General features: G+C 44.7%; 1 protein-coding gene across 1 annotated transcript; it reads right to left on the reverse strand.

The window, feature by feature from the left end:
* Positions 1-1,032: 1,032 nt before the first annotated feature.
* Positions 1,033-14,603, reverse strand: LOC144587146 (uncharacterized). The gene is made up of 3 exons (XM_078386685.1): positions 13,680-14,603; positions 2,755-5,371; positions 1,033-1,056 (listed from the first exon to the last, which is right to left on the reverse strand). Exons 2-3 carry the CDS (start codon positions 5,302-5,304, stop codon positions 1,033-1,035), a joined length of 2,574 nt encoding a protein of 857 aa, XP_078242811.1. The 5' UTR covers positions 5,305-5,371; positions 13,680-14,603.
* Between the last annotated feature and the right edge of the window lie 4,791 nt (positions 14,604-19,394).

The following is a 19,394-nucleotide window of genomic DNA, read 5'->3' on the forward strand; positions in this document are numbered from 1 at the left end:
GAACTAATACTTTGTTCGTGGTGGTGAACTATCTCTGTCCTTAAAGAAATAGCCCTGGTCCTGTCCCCTAACTTCCAAGTACACAATGGTGGCTTTCACCGGGCGTATGTCTTCTATATGGCAACACGTTAGTGTAGGTTGAGCACCCCTACCTAGTTGATCGGCTTTGGATCGTCAAATATAAATTGTCCACAAGCTTAACATCCTGCTACCTTAGTCTCATCATTCTCACCAGCAGTGACTACCTCACTAATCCTAAGGGCCCCCAAAAAACATCAGCAAGGACGCTGCTCTAAAATGAACTCTCCTTCACTGGTGCCAGAAAAGGAAGAAGGAGGGTAGAGGGGGGAACGTCCTTAAATAACCTGATGCTCCCCCCTCTCGCCCCATCCATTCTCGAGAGACTAAGAGACCCACGTCATCCAGGGAGGGAGGCAAAGGCGAGCCCACACTGCGGAAGCATTGGCTCATCAGCAGCCCGATCATGCTCTGCAATACTGATGCTAATTGTCCACATCTCCACCAAAGACAAACTGACAACTAGAATGGCTTTCAAGTGGATGTATTTGAACAGCACATCTAAGCTATTTAAGCTATTTAAACGTTTTATGAAGCAGCCATAGCCTTTTCCTTTATGGTTCATTTAACAGATTAATACAATAAGCCAAATTTTGCTACTGAATGTACACTAAACTGATTCTGTACCTATATGAGAATCATGTATTTCAAATCCTATTTGCCATACTCACACTAATTGTTCATGTTCATGCTCTCTCTGTTTTTGGTAATTTTGTAGCTAAGATTTTACACTATATTTCGTAGCTGTCATGTGAGACCGTTGTTTTCCGCAAAGAGGCTTATGATACGGAACAATTACTGAGGACTAGCTGCCAAAAAGGGAGGTGCCGCCACTATGAACCCTCAAAATTCTATTGCTTGTAGGAAATGGCACCTGTTAGGGGTGATAGCTGGACATCAGCCATCCACAATCTACCTGGTAAGGTTCACAAGTGAACCAAACCATAGTTTTAGTCAAAAAGGCAACTTCCCAAAGCTCTTGGGGAAAGATGTGGGAGGTCAGAAGTTAAAGTCTTCAATTTTTTGATGCCTGATATTGGGGGATAGTTATAGCCATTGCATGGTTTCAAATGTTGTGGAGACAGGGTGGGATTTTTAATACTAATTTTAAAAACACTATAATGCTTTTGATTTGTTCCAATTAGAAAGCAAGATTGCTCACATTTATTCTTTATTGAAGTGTACTTTGTAAAGCAACTTAAGTATATCTTTTGAAGAAATGCAATCGGCACTAGCTATTTGTTACTCCATGCGTTACATGGATAAGATAATTGTGACAAACCCAGACCTACTGGAGGATGCCACAGTTTCACTAAGCTGCCACCAACCATTCCCTATAAGGAGTCACACAGACCAGGAATGGATTTTTAACAAACAAAGGAATAAGGTTTATTTAAATAACACACAGGGAAAATAAAATGATCAAGTGAATAAGATACAGTAACGTGGCTTAGTCTCAATCATACATACACCAGTTTGGTTCACACAGAACACCTTTCAATAAAGCACAGACCCTGAACCTATCAGTTCTGGCTACCCATACAGACACCTGAACCTATCAGGTTGGTACTGACTGACACACAGTAGTACCCTGTCTGACACACAGACTCCCACTCCAGCTTCTTCTCTCAGCTCTCCTTCAGCTCTCTTTCTCCACACACGCTCCACATATATATACAGTACAGCCCCTCCTCTTGATGTCCCGCCTTCCACTCCCCATAGGATGGAACTTTCCCTCCAAACCCATGACAGACAGGTAACATCAGTGCTGTATGTAACACCTCCCCTCTTTATAAGTTGTTTTGTAGGGGGAAAGCTAAGGTGCTTTTCTCCAAAAAACAACCTGGATCCAAAACATACAAAAACAGTTATACCATAACATACAATACCATACTTACTTATACTTACACTAGGATAACCATAACAATTAGGCATTTAAACATTTACCATTTACAATACATCAAGTTACCTTTATTCATACAAACCAAGTTCCAAAAAAACAGGTACATTTAACCTTTGGTCACCAAAATATATACATAGTCCATGTTTCTTTCGCCGTCTTCATTCTTCGGGTCTTCTTGACAAGGCGTCAGCAACACAGTTCACTGACCCTCTGACCACCTTCACTTCAAAGTCATAGTCCTGCAGGTTTAAAGCCCACCTCATAAGTTTGCTATTGTGGGTTTTCATTGTCTTTAACCATTGCAATGGTGAATGGTCAGTGCACAGAATAAAATGTCTTCCCCAGATGTAAGGCTTGGCCTTCTGGATCGCGTAGACTATGGCCAAACACTCCTTCTCCACGGTTGCCAAATGTCTCTCACCTTTTTGAAGTTTCCTACTCAGGTAGGACACTGGATGCTGGTCACCATTCTCATCTTCCTGGCACAGAACTGCTCCTACCCCGCTGTTAGACGCATCGGTGTAGATGATGAACTCCCGGTCGAAGTCTGGAGCCCGCAGCACTGGATAGTTGATGAGCGCCTGCTTCAACCTCTGGAACGCCTCCTCACCGTCGCTGGTCCACGGGATGCGGTCATCAGTCTTCTTCCTCGTCAAATCGGTCAGCGGAGCCGCAATCTCGCTAAACCTCGGGATGAACTTTCTGTAGTAGCCCACCAACCCAAGAAATGATTTGACTTTTTTCTTGGTGTTGGGTCTATGCCAATCACGAACTGCTTCTATCTTGGCCTCTAGGGGTTTGATCACTCCTCCCCCTACCATGTGACCCAAATATTTTATTTCTGGGCTACCCAGCTGCAGTTTGTTCTCTTTGCAGAGCCTAGGCCACAGCACTTCCTCCCCTGGGTCAAAGTGCCTCTCCCTGCCTTCCTGGTCATCCCAAGCTTTCTTTCTGACCTTTTGAGCTTGTAGGTTTTCTGCTGCTAGCTCTAGGTTTCTCTTTAGGTCATTCATCAAGGTGTCTATATATGTCACAACATCTTGTGGGTCATCCTGGGTGATCTGTTCCCAATTTTGTTTGATCAAATCAAGGGGCCCTTTCACCCTTCTCCCAAACAAAAGTTCAAACGGACTGAACCCGGTACTGGCTTGTGGCACTGATCGATAAGCAAACAAAAGGGATTGCAGCTTCTGGTCCCAATTGTTTGGATTCTCTGCCAAGTAAGCCCTAATCATGCGCATTAGAGTCCCATTGAACTTCTCCGTTAACCCATTACTTTCAGGGTGATAGGCAGTGGTTTCCTTGTGTTTAATTCCACAGATTCGCCATAACCGTTTCATGAGCTTCGATGTAAACGACGCGCCCAAATCTGTGATTATTTCTGAGGCAAATCCCATCCTGGACATATACCCCACCAAGGCATCTGCTACTGTGTTAGTTTCAATGTTAGTCAAGGGTATGGCTTCAGGGTACCTCGTGGCATGGTCCACAATGGTGAGAATGAACCGGTTCCCCCTCTTTGTGGCCTTGGGCAAAGGTCCCACAATATCCACCCCTATGCATTTGAACGGAGTGTCAATCACAGGCAAAGGGCACAACTTTGCTTTGGTCCTGTCACGGTTATTTCCCTGCCTCTGACACACATCACATTGTTTACAGAACTCTTTGATCTGCTTTCCTATTTCAGGCCAGTAAAAATTCTGTGTGATTCTCTGCTGTGTTTTGTTCACCCCTAAGTGTGCAGCAAACATGTCAGAGTGCCCCCTTTGTAAGATCATGGGGCGATACTTTTCAGGTACCACTAGCTGACTTCTGATCCCATCTCCCCCTTTTGAGATATTCCTCAGGGTCTCTCTATATAAAATTCCCTTTTCCTCTCGAAATCTCACTGGGGCTTCAGGTGTTAGCTGGGCGTCTGTCACCTGTTCAAAACACTTTTGGAGAGTGGCGTCTGCCTTTTGCTCTTGGCCAAATCGGCTGTCTGTGGTCAAGGTTTCCACCACAGCCTTGGAACTCCCCTCTGCTTCCGTCTCGGGCTCATCAGTACCCCCCTGAACTGTCCCCGTGGTGGCTTGTGAGCGTGTAATCACTAGCACCCGTTTCACATGTTCAGCCAGGTCATTTCCCACGAGCACGGCTGCTGGCAGAGTCGATGAAATCGCTAGCCGCCAAACTCCCCTCCAGCCTTGAAAGTTCATAGGTACCTCCGCTACTGGCAGCGAGATCACCTGTCCCTCAATCCCTGCCACCTTTATGCTCTCATTCGGGATTATATATTCCCTAGGAATAATATCTGGATGGCACAGGGTCACCTGGGAACAAGTATCCCTTAACCCCCGATACTGATGGTCAAGTATTCCTACGTCCACCCCTGCTGTTTCAAACAACTGAGAATCTGTTCTCACAAGTAAGCAGCGCCTGACCTCCACAAGAGGACCATTTTCCTCAGCCTGATCAGCAGATGTCACTGTTCCAGATTGAGTAGCCATGGCAACAGGCTCCCTCAGTGACAAGGAGCTTTGCTCTTTCTGGACACAGAACACAGCTTTTGGCTTGGTTCCACTCGAATCATGAGGCACATTTCCTTTTAACTGCTTTAATTTCTCACACTCTGAGATTAGATGGCCCTTTCCCTGACAGAAATAACATTTTCTGGTGTATTTTGATTCTCTCTCATCTTGTTTTGGTTTTCCCTCCAAAATCTGAGGTCTTGGTTTCATGTCTGAGGGCTTCCCTTCACCATGGGCCCCTCCCCCTTGCTGGCTTTTCCCTTTTATTCTCAAATCCAGCTCCTTTTGCTTGGCCTTAAACTCAGCCCTGATCTGTAAAATTTCTTCCTCAGCCCTAGCTTTTATCTCTTTTACTTTTTCTTCAGTCTTATCTCTGATTTCTTTTAATTTAATGTCTTTTTGCTGATTATATTTTTCAAGATCTTGCTCACTTTGTCTGGCCTGAGCCTCATACTTTTCTCTTTCCGCAATTTCTTCAACTGATAAGTTGTTATTTTTCTTATTTAGGAATGTTAATTTTAATTGTGCCATTCTAACTCTGTGTTCCAGTTCCATCTCTTCTATCCTCATGGCCATTCCCCTTTTCTTGGCATCTGCCTCTGCCTGACTGATTTCAGCTCTTTCTCTGGCCTCCCTATCCAATTGTCTCATTCTAAATTCATGCTGTTGGGCTAGGAGCATTTTTCTGAGTTCTAAGGTCTGTTCTCCCGTGCTGTCACCCTGCACTGAGCCCAATTCATCCTCAGAACCTTGGTCTACCTGGGGGTCTTTCACTTCACCCATTTCTGCCATCTGGCTTCGAGTCAAGGGCATAATCCCCCCTCAGAACAGGCTGCTTTAAAAAGTCAAGCCTCAAAATAAAACGACCACTTTTTTTTTTCTTTTCTTTTGCCTCAGAACCAGCTTTCCCTATAGATTGCTGCTGTCCTTTCAGCACTACTTGCAACTGTAGCCAGCCGGAGTCCACCCCCCTCTGCTGGGCCTCTCAGCAGGCAGGCTAAATCACTGCTGTTTCACAGTTTTGCCTCAGCTTTTTTCCCGCCAAAAACAGGCTGCCTCAGAGCACCCTAATCTAGTCTCCCCAGTTGGCACGTTCTTCTACTAGCGCACCTCCCCGTGAGGTACACCTAGAAGATTACCTACGCGCCTCAGATTGTCCCTGACTAGACCCCCCTTGCTCTGGGCACACTTGCCAAGGCTTTGCTGGACCACTGGACAACTGGACCAGTCGTATCCCACACGCTGGACACCAATCAATGTGACAAACCCAGACCTACTGGAGGATGCCACAGTTTCACTAAGCTGCCACCAACCATTCCCTATAAGGAGTCACACAGACCAGGAATGGATTTTTAACAAACAAAGGAATAAGGTTTATTTAAATAACACACAGGGAAAATAAAATGATCAAGTGAATAAGATACAGTAACGTGGCTTAGTCTCAATCATACATACACCAGTTTGGTTCACACAGAACACCTTTCAATAAAGCACAGACCCTGAACCTATCAGTTCTGGCTACCCATACAGACACCTGAACCTATCAGGTTGGTACTGACTGACACACAGTAGTACCCTGTCTGACACACAGACTCCCACTCCAGCTTCTTCTCTCAGCTCTCCTTCAGCTCTCTTTCTCCACACACGCTCCACATATATATACAGTACAGCCCCTCCTCTTGATGTCCCGCCTTCCACTCCCCATAGGATGGAACTTTCCCTCCAAACCCATGACAGACAGGTAACATCAGTGCTGTATGTATGAAGACAATAATGGCAAATTTCCATTTAAAAAAACATGGACATTCAGTGATAAAAAAAGCTCGCTGACAGTCTCAAAAATACCACCAAACACATCACCCCAGGACAGAACCGAAATGACAAAAAATATGAGTGTCATGCTTCGGGCACATTATGGGAATACAAGACTCTCTTTAAAAGACAGTAATGCTAGGAAAAATTGAAGGCAGCAGGAAAAGAGGAGGACCAAGTATGAGATGATTGACTCCATAAAGGAAAATCACACCAGGAATTATTCATGATAGGACATTTTGGAGGTCACTCATTCATTGGGTTGACATAAGTTGGGGGTTGACTTGAATGCATGTAGCAGTAGGTCTAAGACCAGAGTAGGGCTAATGCATGTAAGTGCCTCTCCGCGAGGCGCAAAGCTGCCGGTGTGGGGCTCCTTTGCCCGCTTGGCCAGGATGAGACAGATACAGCTGCGGCTCAGTCACATCGGGCGAGGGACTAGGCATGCAAGAAGCCTTAAAGCAGGCTGTCCAGCCTCACCTCCCCCTTCCTTTCTGAACGGTTTTGATTTTAGCCACGTGGACCTGCAACACTTCGGAGGCTGCTGGATTCGGGACTGTGCATCAGCACAGCCCTCTGGTTGGAGAAAAGTGTTGGGAGGCTTTTTAGTGAAGGCTAGGAGGTCCCTTCAAGTGTTTTATAAAAAGAAGAAGCAAGAGAGGGGGAGTGGAGAAGACTCGGTATGAGTCTTTGAAAAAATACATAAATCATTCAAATTTTAAACACAAAGATGGGGTAAGGGGAAAAAAGGTGTTCGGTTGAGGAGGGGGCTGGTCATCACACAAATATCAGGCTTATGTTTGCCCATTGCTGCAGTGTTACTTTTTTTTTAGGCAGCCAGATATGCCAGTTGGACCAGTTGGGCCTTGTGGAGGTGGCTGCTTTTGAATGGAAGGAACGGAGAGGCATGCTCGGGGACGGGATCATGGAACTGATGTCCCAGAGCGTGGTGGATGTGCCCCCTGACCTTCTAGTGATACATTTGGGAGGTAACAACTTGGCCCAAAGTTTGGGCAAGTCGCTGGTCCTCCAGGTTATAGCGGACCTCAGAGCATTTATGGCACAGTGTCATATGGTCAGCAATTATTCCACGTTTGGTATGGAGAGCTGCACATGACCCCAAGTGGACTGATCAGGCCCGGAAAGGCATAAACAGAAGTTGGCAGAGCAGTACGGAGAGGCCTGGGGTCAGTTGTCACACATCCTCTAATTAGAGTTTCCCAGCCGGAGTTATATAAAGAGGATGGTGTGCATTTGTCGGATATGGGTCTGGACATTTTTTTATAAAGGACCTACAAAGGGGGGGGGGCTTAGGGCTGAATTGTTTCAGCTTGGTGGGAGCATGGGACATACAAGTAGTCCCTATGCATTGGCGGGTAGTACCAAAGGATAAGGGTTTGATCAGTTCCTAGGAAGGCACCTATAGGGTGCTGAGCACCCCTCCTCTCAGAAGGGCAGCAGCAGAGGTTTAGTTGAGAGGAGGGGAAGCTGGGGACCCCAGGGAATGCTGAGCAGATAGGGTTTAGAGACCCAGATGGGGCAAACTTGGGGGACCACAGCTATGGTTTACATGGAAGTGTGCTGTATGATAAGACAGCGCACTCGTATGGTAGGAACTTGATTGATGGTCTGGACTGGAAGGTCAGGGTTGACTCCAGTTACAGACCAGTCTGAGGCACTACAGTAGGCCCCCTTGTAAAAGGGAAAGTTTGGGTTTTAAATAATTTAATAAAGTTATGGACCTAATTGTCCCATATACCTGTGTCTGTCTCGTTATTCCGGACTGAGCAGGCAAGTTCAAAGTCAGGAAATTGGAAGTGTAGGCTAAAGTCTCAACAAATATATCCAATGGTGGTGGTGGGGTTGGTGATGGGCACGAAATGAACCACAAAGCAAAGCAAAACAAACAAAACCACCCTCAATTGATTGGGTCAATTTGTGGTTTGTTTTGGGGCACTGTGGGGAAACATGCCTGCCCAAAACAAAGTGAAATGTGAAACTGTTATTGGCACTTGCAATTCATATGTGGGCTATAACTTGGACTTCCCAAATCTAACCTTCACCAAACTTAGAACAGGTAAGGAGAAGAGTCAGCTGAAGTCTCTCCACAGGTTTGGTGTCTCTAGCTCATAGGGGGTTGTTTTATTACTCCTGGGTTTCCTGAACCACGAGGCTAAAATGCCTCACAAGATGAAATTAATTCGTTCCGCGAGTCGTGTCGTGAAAATTTCATCTTGCGAAGCGTGGTACTAATGGTTGTGTGATTTAAAACACCCCCCCCAAACAAGAAAAAAAATCATCTTGCGAAGCACAGCCATAGAAAAATTTGTCTTGCGAGTCACCAAAAAAATTGCAAAGCGCTTTCATCTTGAGAGTTTTTCGTTGCGTGAGGCATTCATCTTGCGAGGCATCACTGTATTTGTTTTGTCTGAAAATTTGTGACAGTTCATGGTTTGCAGTTCATGGATAGCAGTAAACCAAGAACCATCAGAACCCACCACTTTCCCAGTTTGTGCCCATCTCAGGAGGATGGTGCTTGCTTACAATTTGCCCTCTATGTATTCACACTTTGATTTGAATTTCCAAATTCCAAGAGAAAGAGGGTGAGGTGCCCAGCACTCGCAAGGGTTACCCACATTTCTCCTGGTTCCCACCCTATTGAGCAGCTAAGCCGTATTGCATTGCTTGATGTAACCTTCTGTCAGTTACCCCAGGCCTTGTGACAAACCCAGACCTACTGGGGTCTATCACACAGTTACTAAGCTGCCACCAACCATTCCCTATAATAAGTCACACAGACCAGGGATGGATTTTTAAACAATAAAAGAATAAGGTTTATTTTAAATACAAACAGGGTAAATAAAACAATCAGGTGAATAAAATAAAGTAACGTGGCTTATTCTCACACACACAAGCATACAGTTTGGTTCACCTAGAACCTTTAACTTAAAGCACAGACCCTGAACCCATCAGTTCTGGCTAACCAACAGACCCCTGAACCTTTCAGGCTGGTACTCTGACACACAGTAGTACCCTGTCAGACACCCAGACTCCCACAACAGCTTCTTCTTCCCCAGCTGCTGCTTCGTCCCAACCCAGTGTCTCACAGTCTGTCTCAGCATCTCCCTTCACCACACAGGCATCACATATTTATACAGTACAGCCCCTCCTCCTGATGTCCCGCCTTCCACTCCCCATAGGATGGAACTTTCCCTCCAAACCCATGACAGACAGGTAACATCAGTGCTGTTATGTAACACCTCCCCTCTTTATAAGTTGTTTTGTAGGGGGAAAGCTAAGGTGCTTTTTCCCAAAAAACAACCTGTATAAAACACACAACACCAATTATACCTACCATATTATACTCACTTACATTCTAAGTTAAACATTTCAAATAGGCATTTAAACATTTACCATATACATTACATCAATTTACCTTTATTAATACAAACCAATTTAAAACCAGGTACATTTTAACTTTTTGTTTTCATTATATACATATAGTCCATGTTCTTTCGCCGTCTTCAGTCTTCAGGTCTTCTTGATAAGGCGTCAGCAACACAGTTCACTGACCCTCTGACCACCTTCACTTCAAAGTCATAGTCCTGTAAGTTTAAAGCCCACCTCATAAGTTTGCTATTGTGGGTTTTCATTGTCTTTAACCATTGCAATGGTGAATGGTCAGTACACAGAACAAAATGTCTTCCCCAGATGTAAGGCTTGGCCTTCTGGATCGCGTAGACTATGGCCAAACACTCCTTCTCCACGGTTGCCAAATGTCTCTCACCTTTTTGAAGTTTCCTACTCAGGTAGGACACTGGATGCTGGTCACCATTCTCATCCTCCTGGCACAGAACTGCTCCTACCCCGCTGTTAGACGCATCGGTGTAGATGATGAACTCCCGGTCGAAGTCTGGAGCACGCAGGACTGGATAGTTGATTAGCGCCTCCTTCAACCTCTGGAACGCCGCCTCACAGTCGCTGGTCCACGGGATGCGGTCATCAGCCTTCTTCCTCGTCAGATCGGTCAGCGGAGCCGCAATCTCGCTAAACCTCGGGATGAACTTTCTGTAGTAGCCCACCAACCCAAGAAATGATTTGACTTTTTTCTTGGTGTTGGGTCTAGGCCAATCACGAACAGCTTCTATTTTGGCCTCCAGGGGTTTTATCATTCCTCCCCCTACCATGTGACCCAAGTATTTTATTTCTGGGCTACCCAGCTGACACTTGCTGGCCTTTACTGTTAGCCCTGCTGCACTTAACCTCTGCAGCACTAACTCCAGGTGTATCAGGTGATCTTCCCAGGTATTACTGAAGATCCCTATGTCGTCAATGTAGGCCACTGTAAAGTCACTGAGCCCTGCCAAGGTCTGGTCCATCAGCCTTTGGAATGTGGCTGGTGCATTTCTGAGACCAAAGCTCAGGACTCGAAACTCATAGAGACCAAAAGGGCTGCAAAAGGCAGTCTTTTCTTGATCCCTGGGATCAATTCTTAATTGCCAATATCCCTTTACCAGGTCCAACGATGAGATGAACCGACAACCCCCTATGGTTTCAATCAGGTTGTCTAGCCTGGGCATTGGGTAGGCATCAGGAGTGGTTACACGGTTTAATTTCCTGTAATCAACACAAAACCTAATGCTCCCATCAGGCTTGTCCACAAGGACTATCGGAGAGGACCAAGGACTAGAAGAGGGGACGATTATGTTCTCCCTAAGCATCTCGTCCAGCTCCTTCCGCACCTTGTCCCTATAGGGTCCCGTTACTCGGTATGGGGATACTGCCTGCGGGGGTGCATCCCCTGTGTGGATCCGATGCATCACTCCCTTCACTATCCCCGGCTTGTTGGAAAACACCTGTTGATATTTACTAAGCAGCATTTTCAGTTCTTGCTGCTGGTCTTGGGTGAGTGCAGGACTGATCTTTACCTCCTCTGGGTTGTATTTTACTTCCCCTCTACCCTCCCAGAAGGGTAATTCAGCTTCCTCACTCTCAGCTGCTTTTATCGCAAATACCACCCTCTGTTCCCCTCTGTAGTAGGGTTTTAGGGCATTCACATGAACCACCCTCCTTGCTTGGTTCTCCTCCTGCTCTATTAGGTAGTTCCGGTCTGACATCTTGGAAATGACCCTATATGGTCCTGCCCATTTGAGCTGCAGTTTATTCTCTCTGCAGGGCCTAAGCCAAAGCACTTCCTCCCCTGGGTCAAAGTGCCTCTCTCTAGCTTTGTGGTCATACCATGTTTTCTGTCTGACCTTCTGAGCTTGCAGGTTTTCTGCTGCCAGCTCTAGATTTCTCCTTAGGTCATTCATCAAGGTGTCTATGTAAGTCACAACGTCTTGTGGGTCATCCTGGGTGATCTGCTCCCAATTTTGTTTGATCAAATCAAGGGGCCCTTTCACCCCTAAGTGTGCAGCAAACATGTCAGAGTGACCCCTTTTTAAAATCATGGGGCGATACTTTTCAGGTACCACCAGCTGACTTCTGATCCCATCTCCCCCTTTTGAGATATTCCTCAGGGTTTCTCTATATAAAATCCCCTTTTCCTCCAGAAATCTCACTGGGGTTTCAGGTGTTAGCTGGGCGTCAGTCACCTGTTCAAAACACTTTTGGAGAGTGGCGTCTGCCTTCTGCTCCTGTCCAAATCTGCTGTCTGTGGTTAAGGTTTCCACCACAGCTTCTGAACTTCCCCCACCTGCTTCCGTCTCTGGCTCATCATTACCCCCCTGAACTGTCCCTGTGGTGGCTTGTGAGCGTGTAATCACTAGCACCCGTTTCACATGTTCAGCCAGGTCATTTCCCACGAGCACGGCTGCTGGCAGAGTCGATGAAATCGCTATCCGCCAATCTCCCCTCCAGCCTTGAAAGTTGACAGGTACCTCTGCTACTGGCAGAGAGATTATCTGCCCCTCAATCCCTGCCACCTTCATGCTCTCATTTGGGATTATAAACTCCCTAGGGATGATATCTGGATGGCATAGGGTTACTTGGGAACAAGTGTCCCGCAGCCCCCTATACTGACGGTCAAGTATTCCTACGTCCACCCCTGCTGTCTCAAACAACTGAGAATCTGTTTTTATCAGCAAGCAGCGCTTTACCTCCAGAAGAGGACCATTTTCCTCCGCCTGATCAGCAGAGGCAGCTGTCCCAGACTGAGTAGCCATGGCAACAGGCTCCCTCTGTGACACTGAGCCTTGCTCTTTCTGGACACAGAACACAGCTTTTGGCTTGGTCCCACTAGAATTCTGAGGCACCATTCCTTTTAGCTGCTTCAATTTCTCACATTCTGAGATCAGATGACCCTTTCCCTGACAGAAATAGCATTTTCTAGGGTATTTGGATTCTCTCTCCTCTGGTTTCGGTTTTCCCTCCAAATTCTGAGGGCTTGGTTTCATGCCTGAGGGCTTCCCTTCACCATGGGCCCCTCCCCCTTGCTGGCTTTTCCCTGGTCCCTGAGAGTACTTGCTGTAGGTTTCTTTGGGTTTACCTACAGATTTCCCCTCACCCAAGGGCTTTCTTATTTGGGAGATAAAATCTGCGATTTCTGCGGCTGCTGCCACAGATTTCGGTTTCCTTTCCCTCACCTGGAATTTCAATTCCCCATGCAGAACTGAATAGAACTGTTCCAGGGCTATCAAGTCTTTAAGCTGTTCATAGGTCTCTATTCCCTCCTGCGATAGCCATTTCTCAAGCAGCCTCACCAATTGGGCCCCCACTTGGGTAAAAGTCTGTTCTGGCTTCTTGGTAAGGGACCTGAATCTTTGTCTCAGCTGCTCTGCATTTATCCCATGTCTTGCAAACACCAGTTTTTTGAACTCTGCAAAATCTTTCATCAGTTCCTCAGGCATCTCGGCATAAACTTCAGCAAGGCTACCACTGATTAAAGATCGCATGATGGTCATCTTCTCAGTTTCCCTCACTGAGAAGTCCACAAACGCTCTTTCCACTAAGGAAAAGAACACCTCAGGACAATCTCCCTTGTGGTACACAGGGAATTTCTTCAGGTCAGCCTTAGACAATTGGCCTCCCTCAGAATCCCTATTGTTATTATTGTTCTGGTTCATCATTTCCAGTTTTCTTAATTCAAACGCCATTCTTTCTTTTTCCAGAGCAATTTTCTCTCTCTCTAATCTTTCTTCTTTTTCCAATTGCCTCATCCTCAGTTCATGCTGTTGGGCTATGAGCAATTTTCTGAGTTCTGGGTCCTGCTCTCCTGTGCTGTCACCTTGCACTGAGCCAAATTCATCCTCAGAACCTTGGTCAATCTGGGGGTCTTTCACTTCACTCATGTCTGCTACTTGGCTTCGAGTCAAGGGCATAATCCCCCCTCAGAACAGGCTGCTTTAAAAAGTCAAGCCTCAGAATAAAACGACCACTTTTTTTTCTTTTTGCCTCAGAACCAGCTCTCCCTAGAGATTGCTGCTGTTCTTCAGCACTTAAATTGCAACAGTATCGAGTCAGAGCCTACCCCCCTCTGCTGGGCCTCTCAGCTGGCAAGCTAGCTCGCTGTTGCTATGCAGTTTTCCTCAGCTTTTTCCCGCCAAAACTAGGTTGCCTCAGAGCACCTTAATCTAAGTCTCCCCAGTTGGCACGTTCTTCTACTAGCGCACCTCCCCGTGAGGTACACCTAGAAGATTACCTACGCGCCTCAGACTGTCCCTGACTAGACCCCCCCCTTGCTCTGGGCACACTTGCCAAGGCTTTGCTGGACCGCTGGACAACTGGACCAGTCGTATCCCACACGCTGGACACCAATCAATGTGACAAACCCAGACCTACTGGGGTCTATCACACAGTTACTAAGCTGCCACCAACCATTCCCTATAATAAGTCACACAGACCAGGGATGGATTTTTAAACAATAAAAGAATAAGGTTTATTTTAAATACAAACAGGGTAAATAAAACAATCAGGTGAATAAAATAAAGTAACGTGGCTTATTCTCACACACACAAGCATACAGTTTGGTTCACCTAGAACCTTTAACTTAAAGCACAGACCCTGAACCCATCAGTTCTGGCTAACCAACAGACCCCTGAACCTTTCAGGCTGGTACTCTGACACACAGTAGTACCCTGTCAGACACCCAGACTCCCACAACAGCTTCTTCTTCCCCAGCTGCTGCTTCGTCCCAACCCAGTGTCTCACAGTCTGTCTCAGCATCTCCCTTCACCACACAGGCATCACATATTTATACAGTACAGCCCCTCCTCCTGATGTCCCGCCTTCCACTCCCCATAGGATGGAACTTTCCCTCCAAACCCATGACAGACAGGTAACATCAGTGCTGTTATGTAACAGTGCTTGCTTACAATTTGCCCTCTATGTATTCACACTTTGATTTGAATTTCCAAATTCCAAGAGAAAGAGGGTGAGGTGCCCAGCACTCGCAAGGGTTACCCACATTTCTCCTGGTTCCCACCCTATTGAGCAGCTAAGCCGTATTGCATTGCTTGATGTAACCTTCTGTCAGTTACCCCAGGCCTTTTTCTGGCTTATCTCAATAAGCCGATGGGGCATCTTGGCTGGCCTCAGGCATTCCTTGCTCTCTTGCAGTCGCAACCACATCACCAAACACTTAAACCATCTACGGCCTCAGACTTTTTGATTGGCTAAATGACCTGAAGGCAAAACAGCAGCAATGCTGGCTTATTATGCAGAAATACTGAAGCCAAGGAAGTTGCGCCAATTTTAAACTCAGATCATGGCCAGGTATGGTCCGTGCTCTCCTTCTCTGCGCCACTCCACACAGCAGGCAAAAAAGGGAAGATATACAAAGGCCCAGAGTTGCAAAAGTGTAAACGTGCCTTTTGCTCTGATTTGAGGGCAGCCTCCAAAATAATCTTTTTGCTGCTGATCCTGGAGAAGGGTAGGGGATCTTCCAGAAGTGTCATGAGAAAGCACCCAGGAGTTTTCTTTCAGCATCATTCTGAAAGGGAGTAGCTGTCTTTCCCCTGAGCCAAGAGAAAAGCATGGGCTCTTCCTCCTTTTGTGCTGACATTGGAAATATTCAGAAGGCAGCAGACTCCTTTAATCAGCTGTTCGTAACTGTTGATAGCTATAGTAACCGGATCACCATAGCTGGTTTAAAGGACCATCAACCATCAGCGTACCACTGCTTAATTTAAAATAAATCCAGCAATGTTTGCTTGGAAGGGGGGGGAATCCAACCGTTTTGTCGGCTTCCAAATTGTATTGCAGTGACAGTTGCGCCAATAAAATGAAAGCGACACATTTAATAGTGTTGTGCTATGCTGAGAAAGGATTTCCCCTTGTCACCATCTCTACAGGAAGTCTTTTATCATTATCTTCTTGTTTCACACAAGGATGCATCATTTCACCTTCTTTCATATCCCCCCTTCCCATGCATGTACCTTTTCTTTTACAGCATTTCCTTTCTACAAGGAACTCAGAACAGGAGTCTGACGTGACTGTCACTCATTGGGAGAGAGATGTAGAAAGAAGGGGCCTTGAAAAAGAGAGAAAAGTGTGTAGTTCTAAACATACCTGGTAAGAAAGAAAGCCACACGGAACACAGTTCAACTCAACATGTACTTTAAAGAGATGGATTATAAATTTCCAGACAAAGACAGAAATAGATTATGCAAGAAGTTTTATGGGCTTCCTTGTCTCACATGCATCATGAGTCTTTCCATTTGTTTTATGGGTTTTTAATTGTTTTGTTCTCTATTTTATGGCTGCTCCGGGTTTTACATTGCATTGTAAACGGCTCTGGGATAGATGGTGCAAACAGTCCTGTATAAATGTTTTATATCTACAAAAGAAACAACACGCTGGGTCTTTCTGCTCAAGAAATTCAGGCTGCAAATGTCTAAATGTTTCAGGTCATCATCTTCTCCAAAACAAGGACAACATTAAATTTGATTGTGGAGAGGAAAAAATTAAAATGCAAGGGAAAGAAGCACCAAGAAAAAGTGTTGTTGTCGTTGTATGTTTGCGGGGCGGGGGGGGGAGAACTGTTGAAATCTATTCATCTATTACCAAGGAAGCAGCTGATGTTCTGAATCTATTGTCTCAAAGCGGTAATGGGCTAGTTTGCGTAATGAGATAGTAACAAATTTGGATTGAAACCAGAAAAGACAGAGAAACTCCTGATCAAGAAGCCAGCTCAGGAAGAAGAATTCAGACAGTCCTGGGTAAGGATGGGATGTCCCTACAGGATCTGGAGGTGGGAGGTGCTGTTGGGTTTAGCTTTGCTGCTGCGGCTGATGGCACCTTTGCCCAGCTGATCTTGGTGGTACAATTGCATGCATTTGTGACATAATCGGAACCGGCCACGGGGATGTATGTCTTTGTTACACTAAGATGGTGGATAACTGCAGCACACTCTCTGTTTGAAGAGTCTTCAGACACTTGAACTGATGAAGAATGCAGTCAGACCCATGTACAGAATGACACAGAGCCAGTGCTGATGGGCAGTTCCTAAGAGATTCGTATGACACCTGACTTGCCAAGTCTGCATTGGTTGCCAGTTACCTAACTGGGCAAAATTCAAAGTGTCAACAATGACCTCTTCAAGCACTAAATGGCTTAGGTTTGGGACAACCTCCTGCCTGCACCTTAAGATCTGATATACAGGCCACTGTCTGGCCACAATCTTGTTGCTTAATGTAGTAAATTGCACTAGAGTAGGTCCATTGAATCAATGGAAATCTGGTGAGTCACCTTTTCCATAGGTCCCATTGATTCAAATGGGCCTACTCCATCTTTGCCTTACTATATTTATTTTATTTATAGGCTGCCTTTTCTAACCAGTGAGGGGACCTGTACCTTAGTATAGTGAATTAATTCCACCATTTTAAATGCCCAACCATGTGAACTGTATTTTAATATACTTTAATTACATTATTGTTGTTGTTGTTGTTGTTGTTGTTGTTGTTGTTGTTGTTGTTGTTGTTGTTGTTGTTGTTGTTGTTGTTGTTGTTGTTGTTGTTTTGTTGTATTCTTTATTTTAATTATGTTTACTGTGTGTTTTTCTGTTGTAACCTACGCAGAGTGGCCTTTGGCCATATTGACAGTATAGTAAGTAAGTAAGTAAGTAAGTAAGTAAGTAAGTAAGTAAGTAAGTAAGTAAGTAAGTAAGTAAGTAAGTAAGTAAGTAAGTAACACTTGCAATAGGCCCATTTGAACCAATGGAACTCATGGAGGAGAGGACTCCTCAAATCCATGTTGATTCAGTGGGTCTCCTCTAACTATAACTTAGAACACTAAGCAACAGGGTTTGGGCCATTGTGCCCCAAGTATGGTGGAGGCACAGCTGATGGAAACAGGAGAAAACCTCTTCTCATGGGTCCCCAAAAGGATGTCTTGGTTCAAGAGACTTGGCTGACACTTTCTTTGATTGCATTTCATCATGTGGTGGAATTCTTGGTTTTCAGATAGGTATTCTTGGCTTCTACCCAATGTTTCATTTAATATTTTATTTTTATTCTCAGTCTGTGCATTATTACTATGTTTTTTAAAATGCTGATTGTATTCTATTGTTTTTAATTTCTGTTATCAGCCCAGTAGTGTGAGTAGTGTGGGCGGCATATAAATTAAATTAAATTAAATTAAATTAAATTAAATTAAATTAAATTAAATTAAATTAAATTAAATTAAATAAATAAATAAATAAATAAATAAATAAATACTAGGGCAATATATATTTGCAGCTAAATGAATAAATAATAAGTCTGCCAAGTCTACTTCTATTACACCATGAGCCCTGAACCACATGCCACTTCCACCTTTTTTTAGTTTGTATGGGGCAAGCTAGTCATAATGGCTGAATACTGACAATAAACACATTTATCTTTTTTTGCTGGAAATTTTCAGTCATTTTACCATTGGTGTTACTTATATATGCAGTCTGTTTAATTGCTTTCCCCCCATCTCTCTCTCAACTCCTTCCCAAATTTGGATCATAATTGAGATTACATAGGGGGAAATTGCATGAATTAAACTTTCTGTAAGATTACAAGCTTTATGGGAAAGTCATGCTGCTTCTCTTCAAGCACTTCCTCCGATTTTTACACATTCAATGATTATATGCAAATCAAACCTGCAACAAAAACAAAGAACAAGCTGAATTTTAGTTTTAACAAAATGTCAGGCAAATCCAAATGGCACGCTGTGTATTCCTTCTAATTCTGGGAAAACAACACTGGACTTTAAAGATGCAAGAAACATACATCCATGTGTTTATTGTCTCGCCTGCTGTTACACTAAAAGCAGCTCTATTTCCTGTAAACTGTGAACAAAACCAGTTCATTAGCATTTTGATGAAATAAGAGGGAGAAGTAAAAGTATCTAATTGTATTTCAGTGAATAAAGAGCAGGTGGAATCGGTACGCTCAAGATTAATGCAAGGAAAGGTCTCTACCTCTCCATGTATATTAGACCATATATCTTTTGGTACAATATTTTTAATTAGTTTCGAAACTTAGAGTGAGAAGCATTTATTTTTTATAATTAATTTTAAATGAGAGTTAAGTAGCTTCCTTCAGCACCATATGGCTATGTGTCACCCTCTCCTGGACCTTAACATTCTTTATTTTTGTAAGTCCTAGCTAAAGAAAGTATTGCAGTCTATTTTAATCCCACACTAGGCAGTTAAACTTTAACAGAGGAGATGAGCATTTGGTAACCCAGGTGCCACATTTTACTATCAGAGTTCCCAGTCATGATCTGAATCCAAGTCATCTGAGGGGGGGAAAGCACCTCAAGTCGAGTCACCGATGCAACTTAAGTCTTACTTGACAGCAATTCCCACGACCTGGGTCCCCATCCCTGGCTGTAGCACAGGCTGTGTTTCAGGATAAGAGCTCCTTCTCTTGTGAATGGCAACAGAAAGTCACAGAGTCTCCTTCTTTGTGCCCTCACGCTTGTGCAACTGCATTCTGAAACAAGATGTCCAAGGCTCATAATAGCTCGAGAAGTCTTTGAAAATATCAGATATGAGGCGGCTTCCTCTGTATATTTTAAAAATAAAATGCACAAGGCGTTCTTCTGGGTTAGCCCTGCCCCCATGATTTATAAGCCCTAGTCATGCTGTTTCACCACCTGTGACAAAAATGTGTGGGTGAACT

Source organism: Pogona vitticeps, chromosome 1 (assembly GCF_051106095.1).
Source record: "Pogona vitticeps strain Pit_001003342236 chromosome 1, PviZW2.1, whole genome shotgun sequence".
Lineage (NCBI taxonomy): Eukaryota > Metazoa > Chordata > Lepidosauria > Squamata > Agamidae > Pogona > Pogona vitticeps.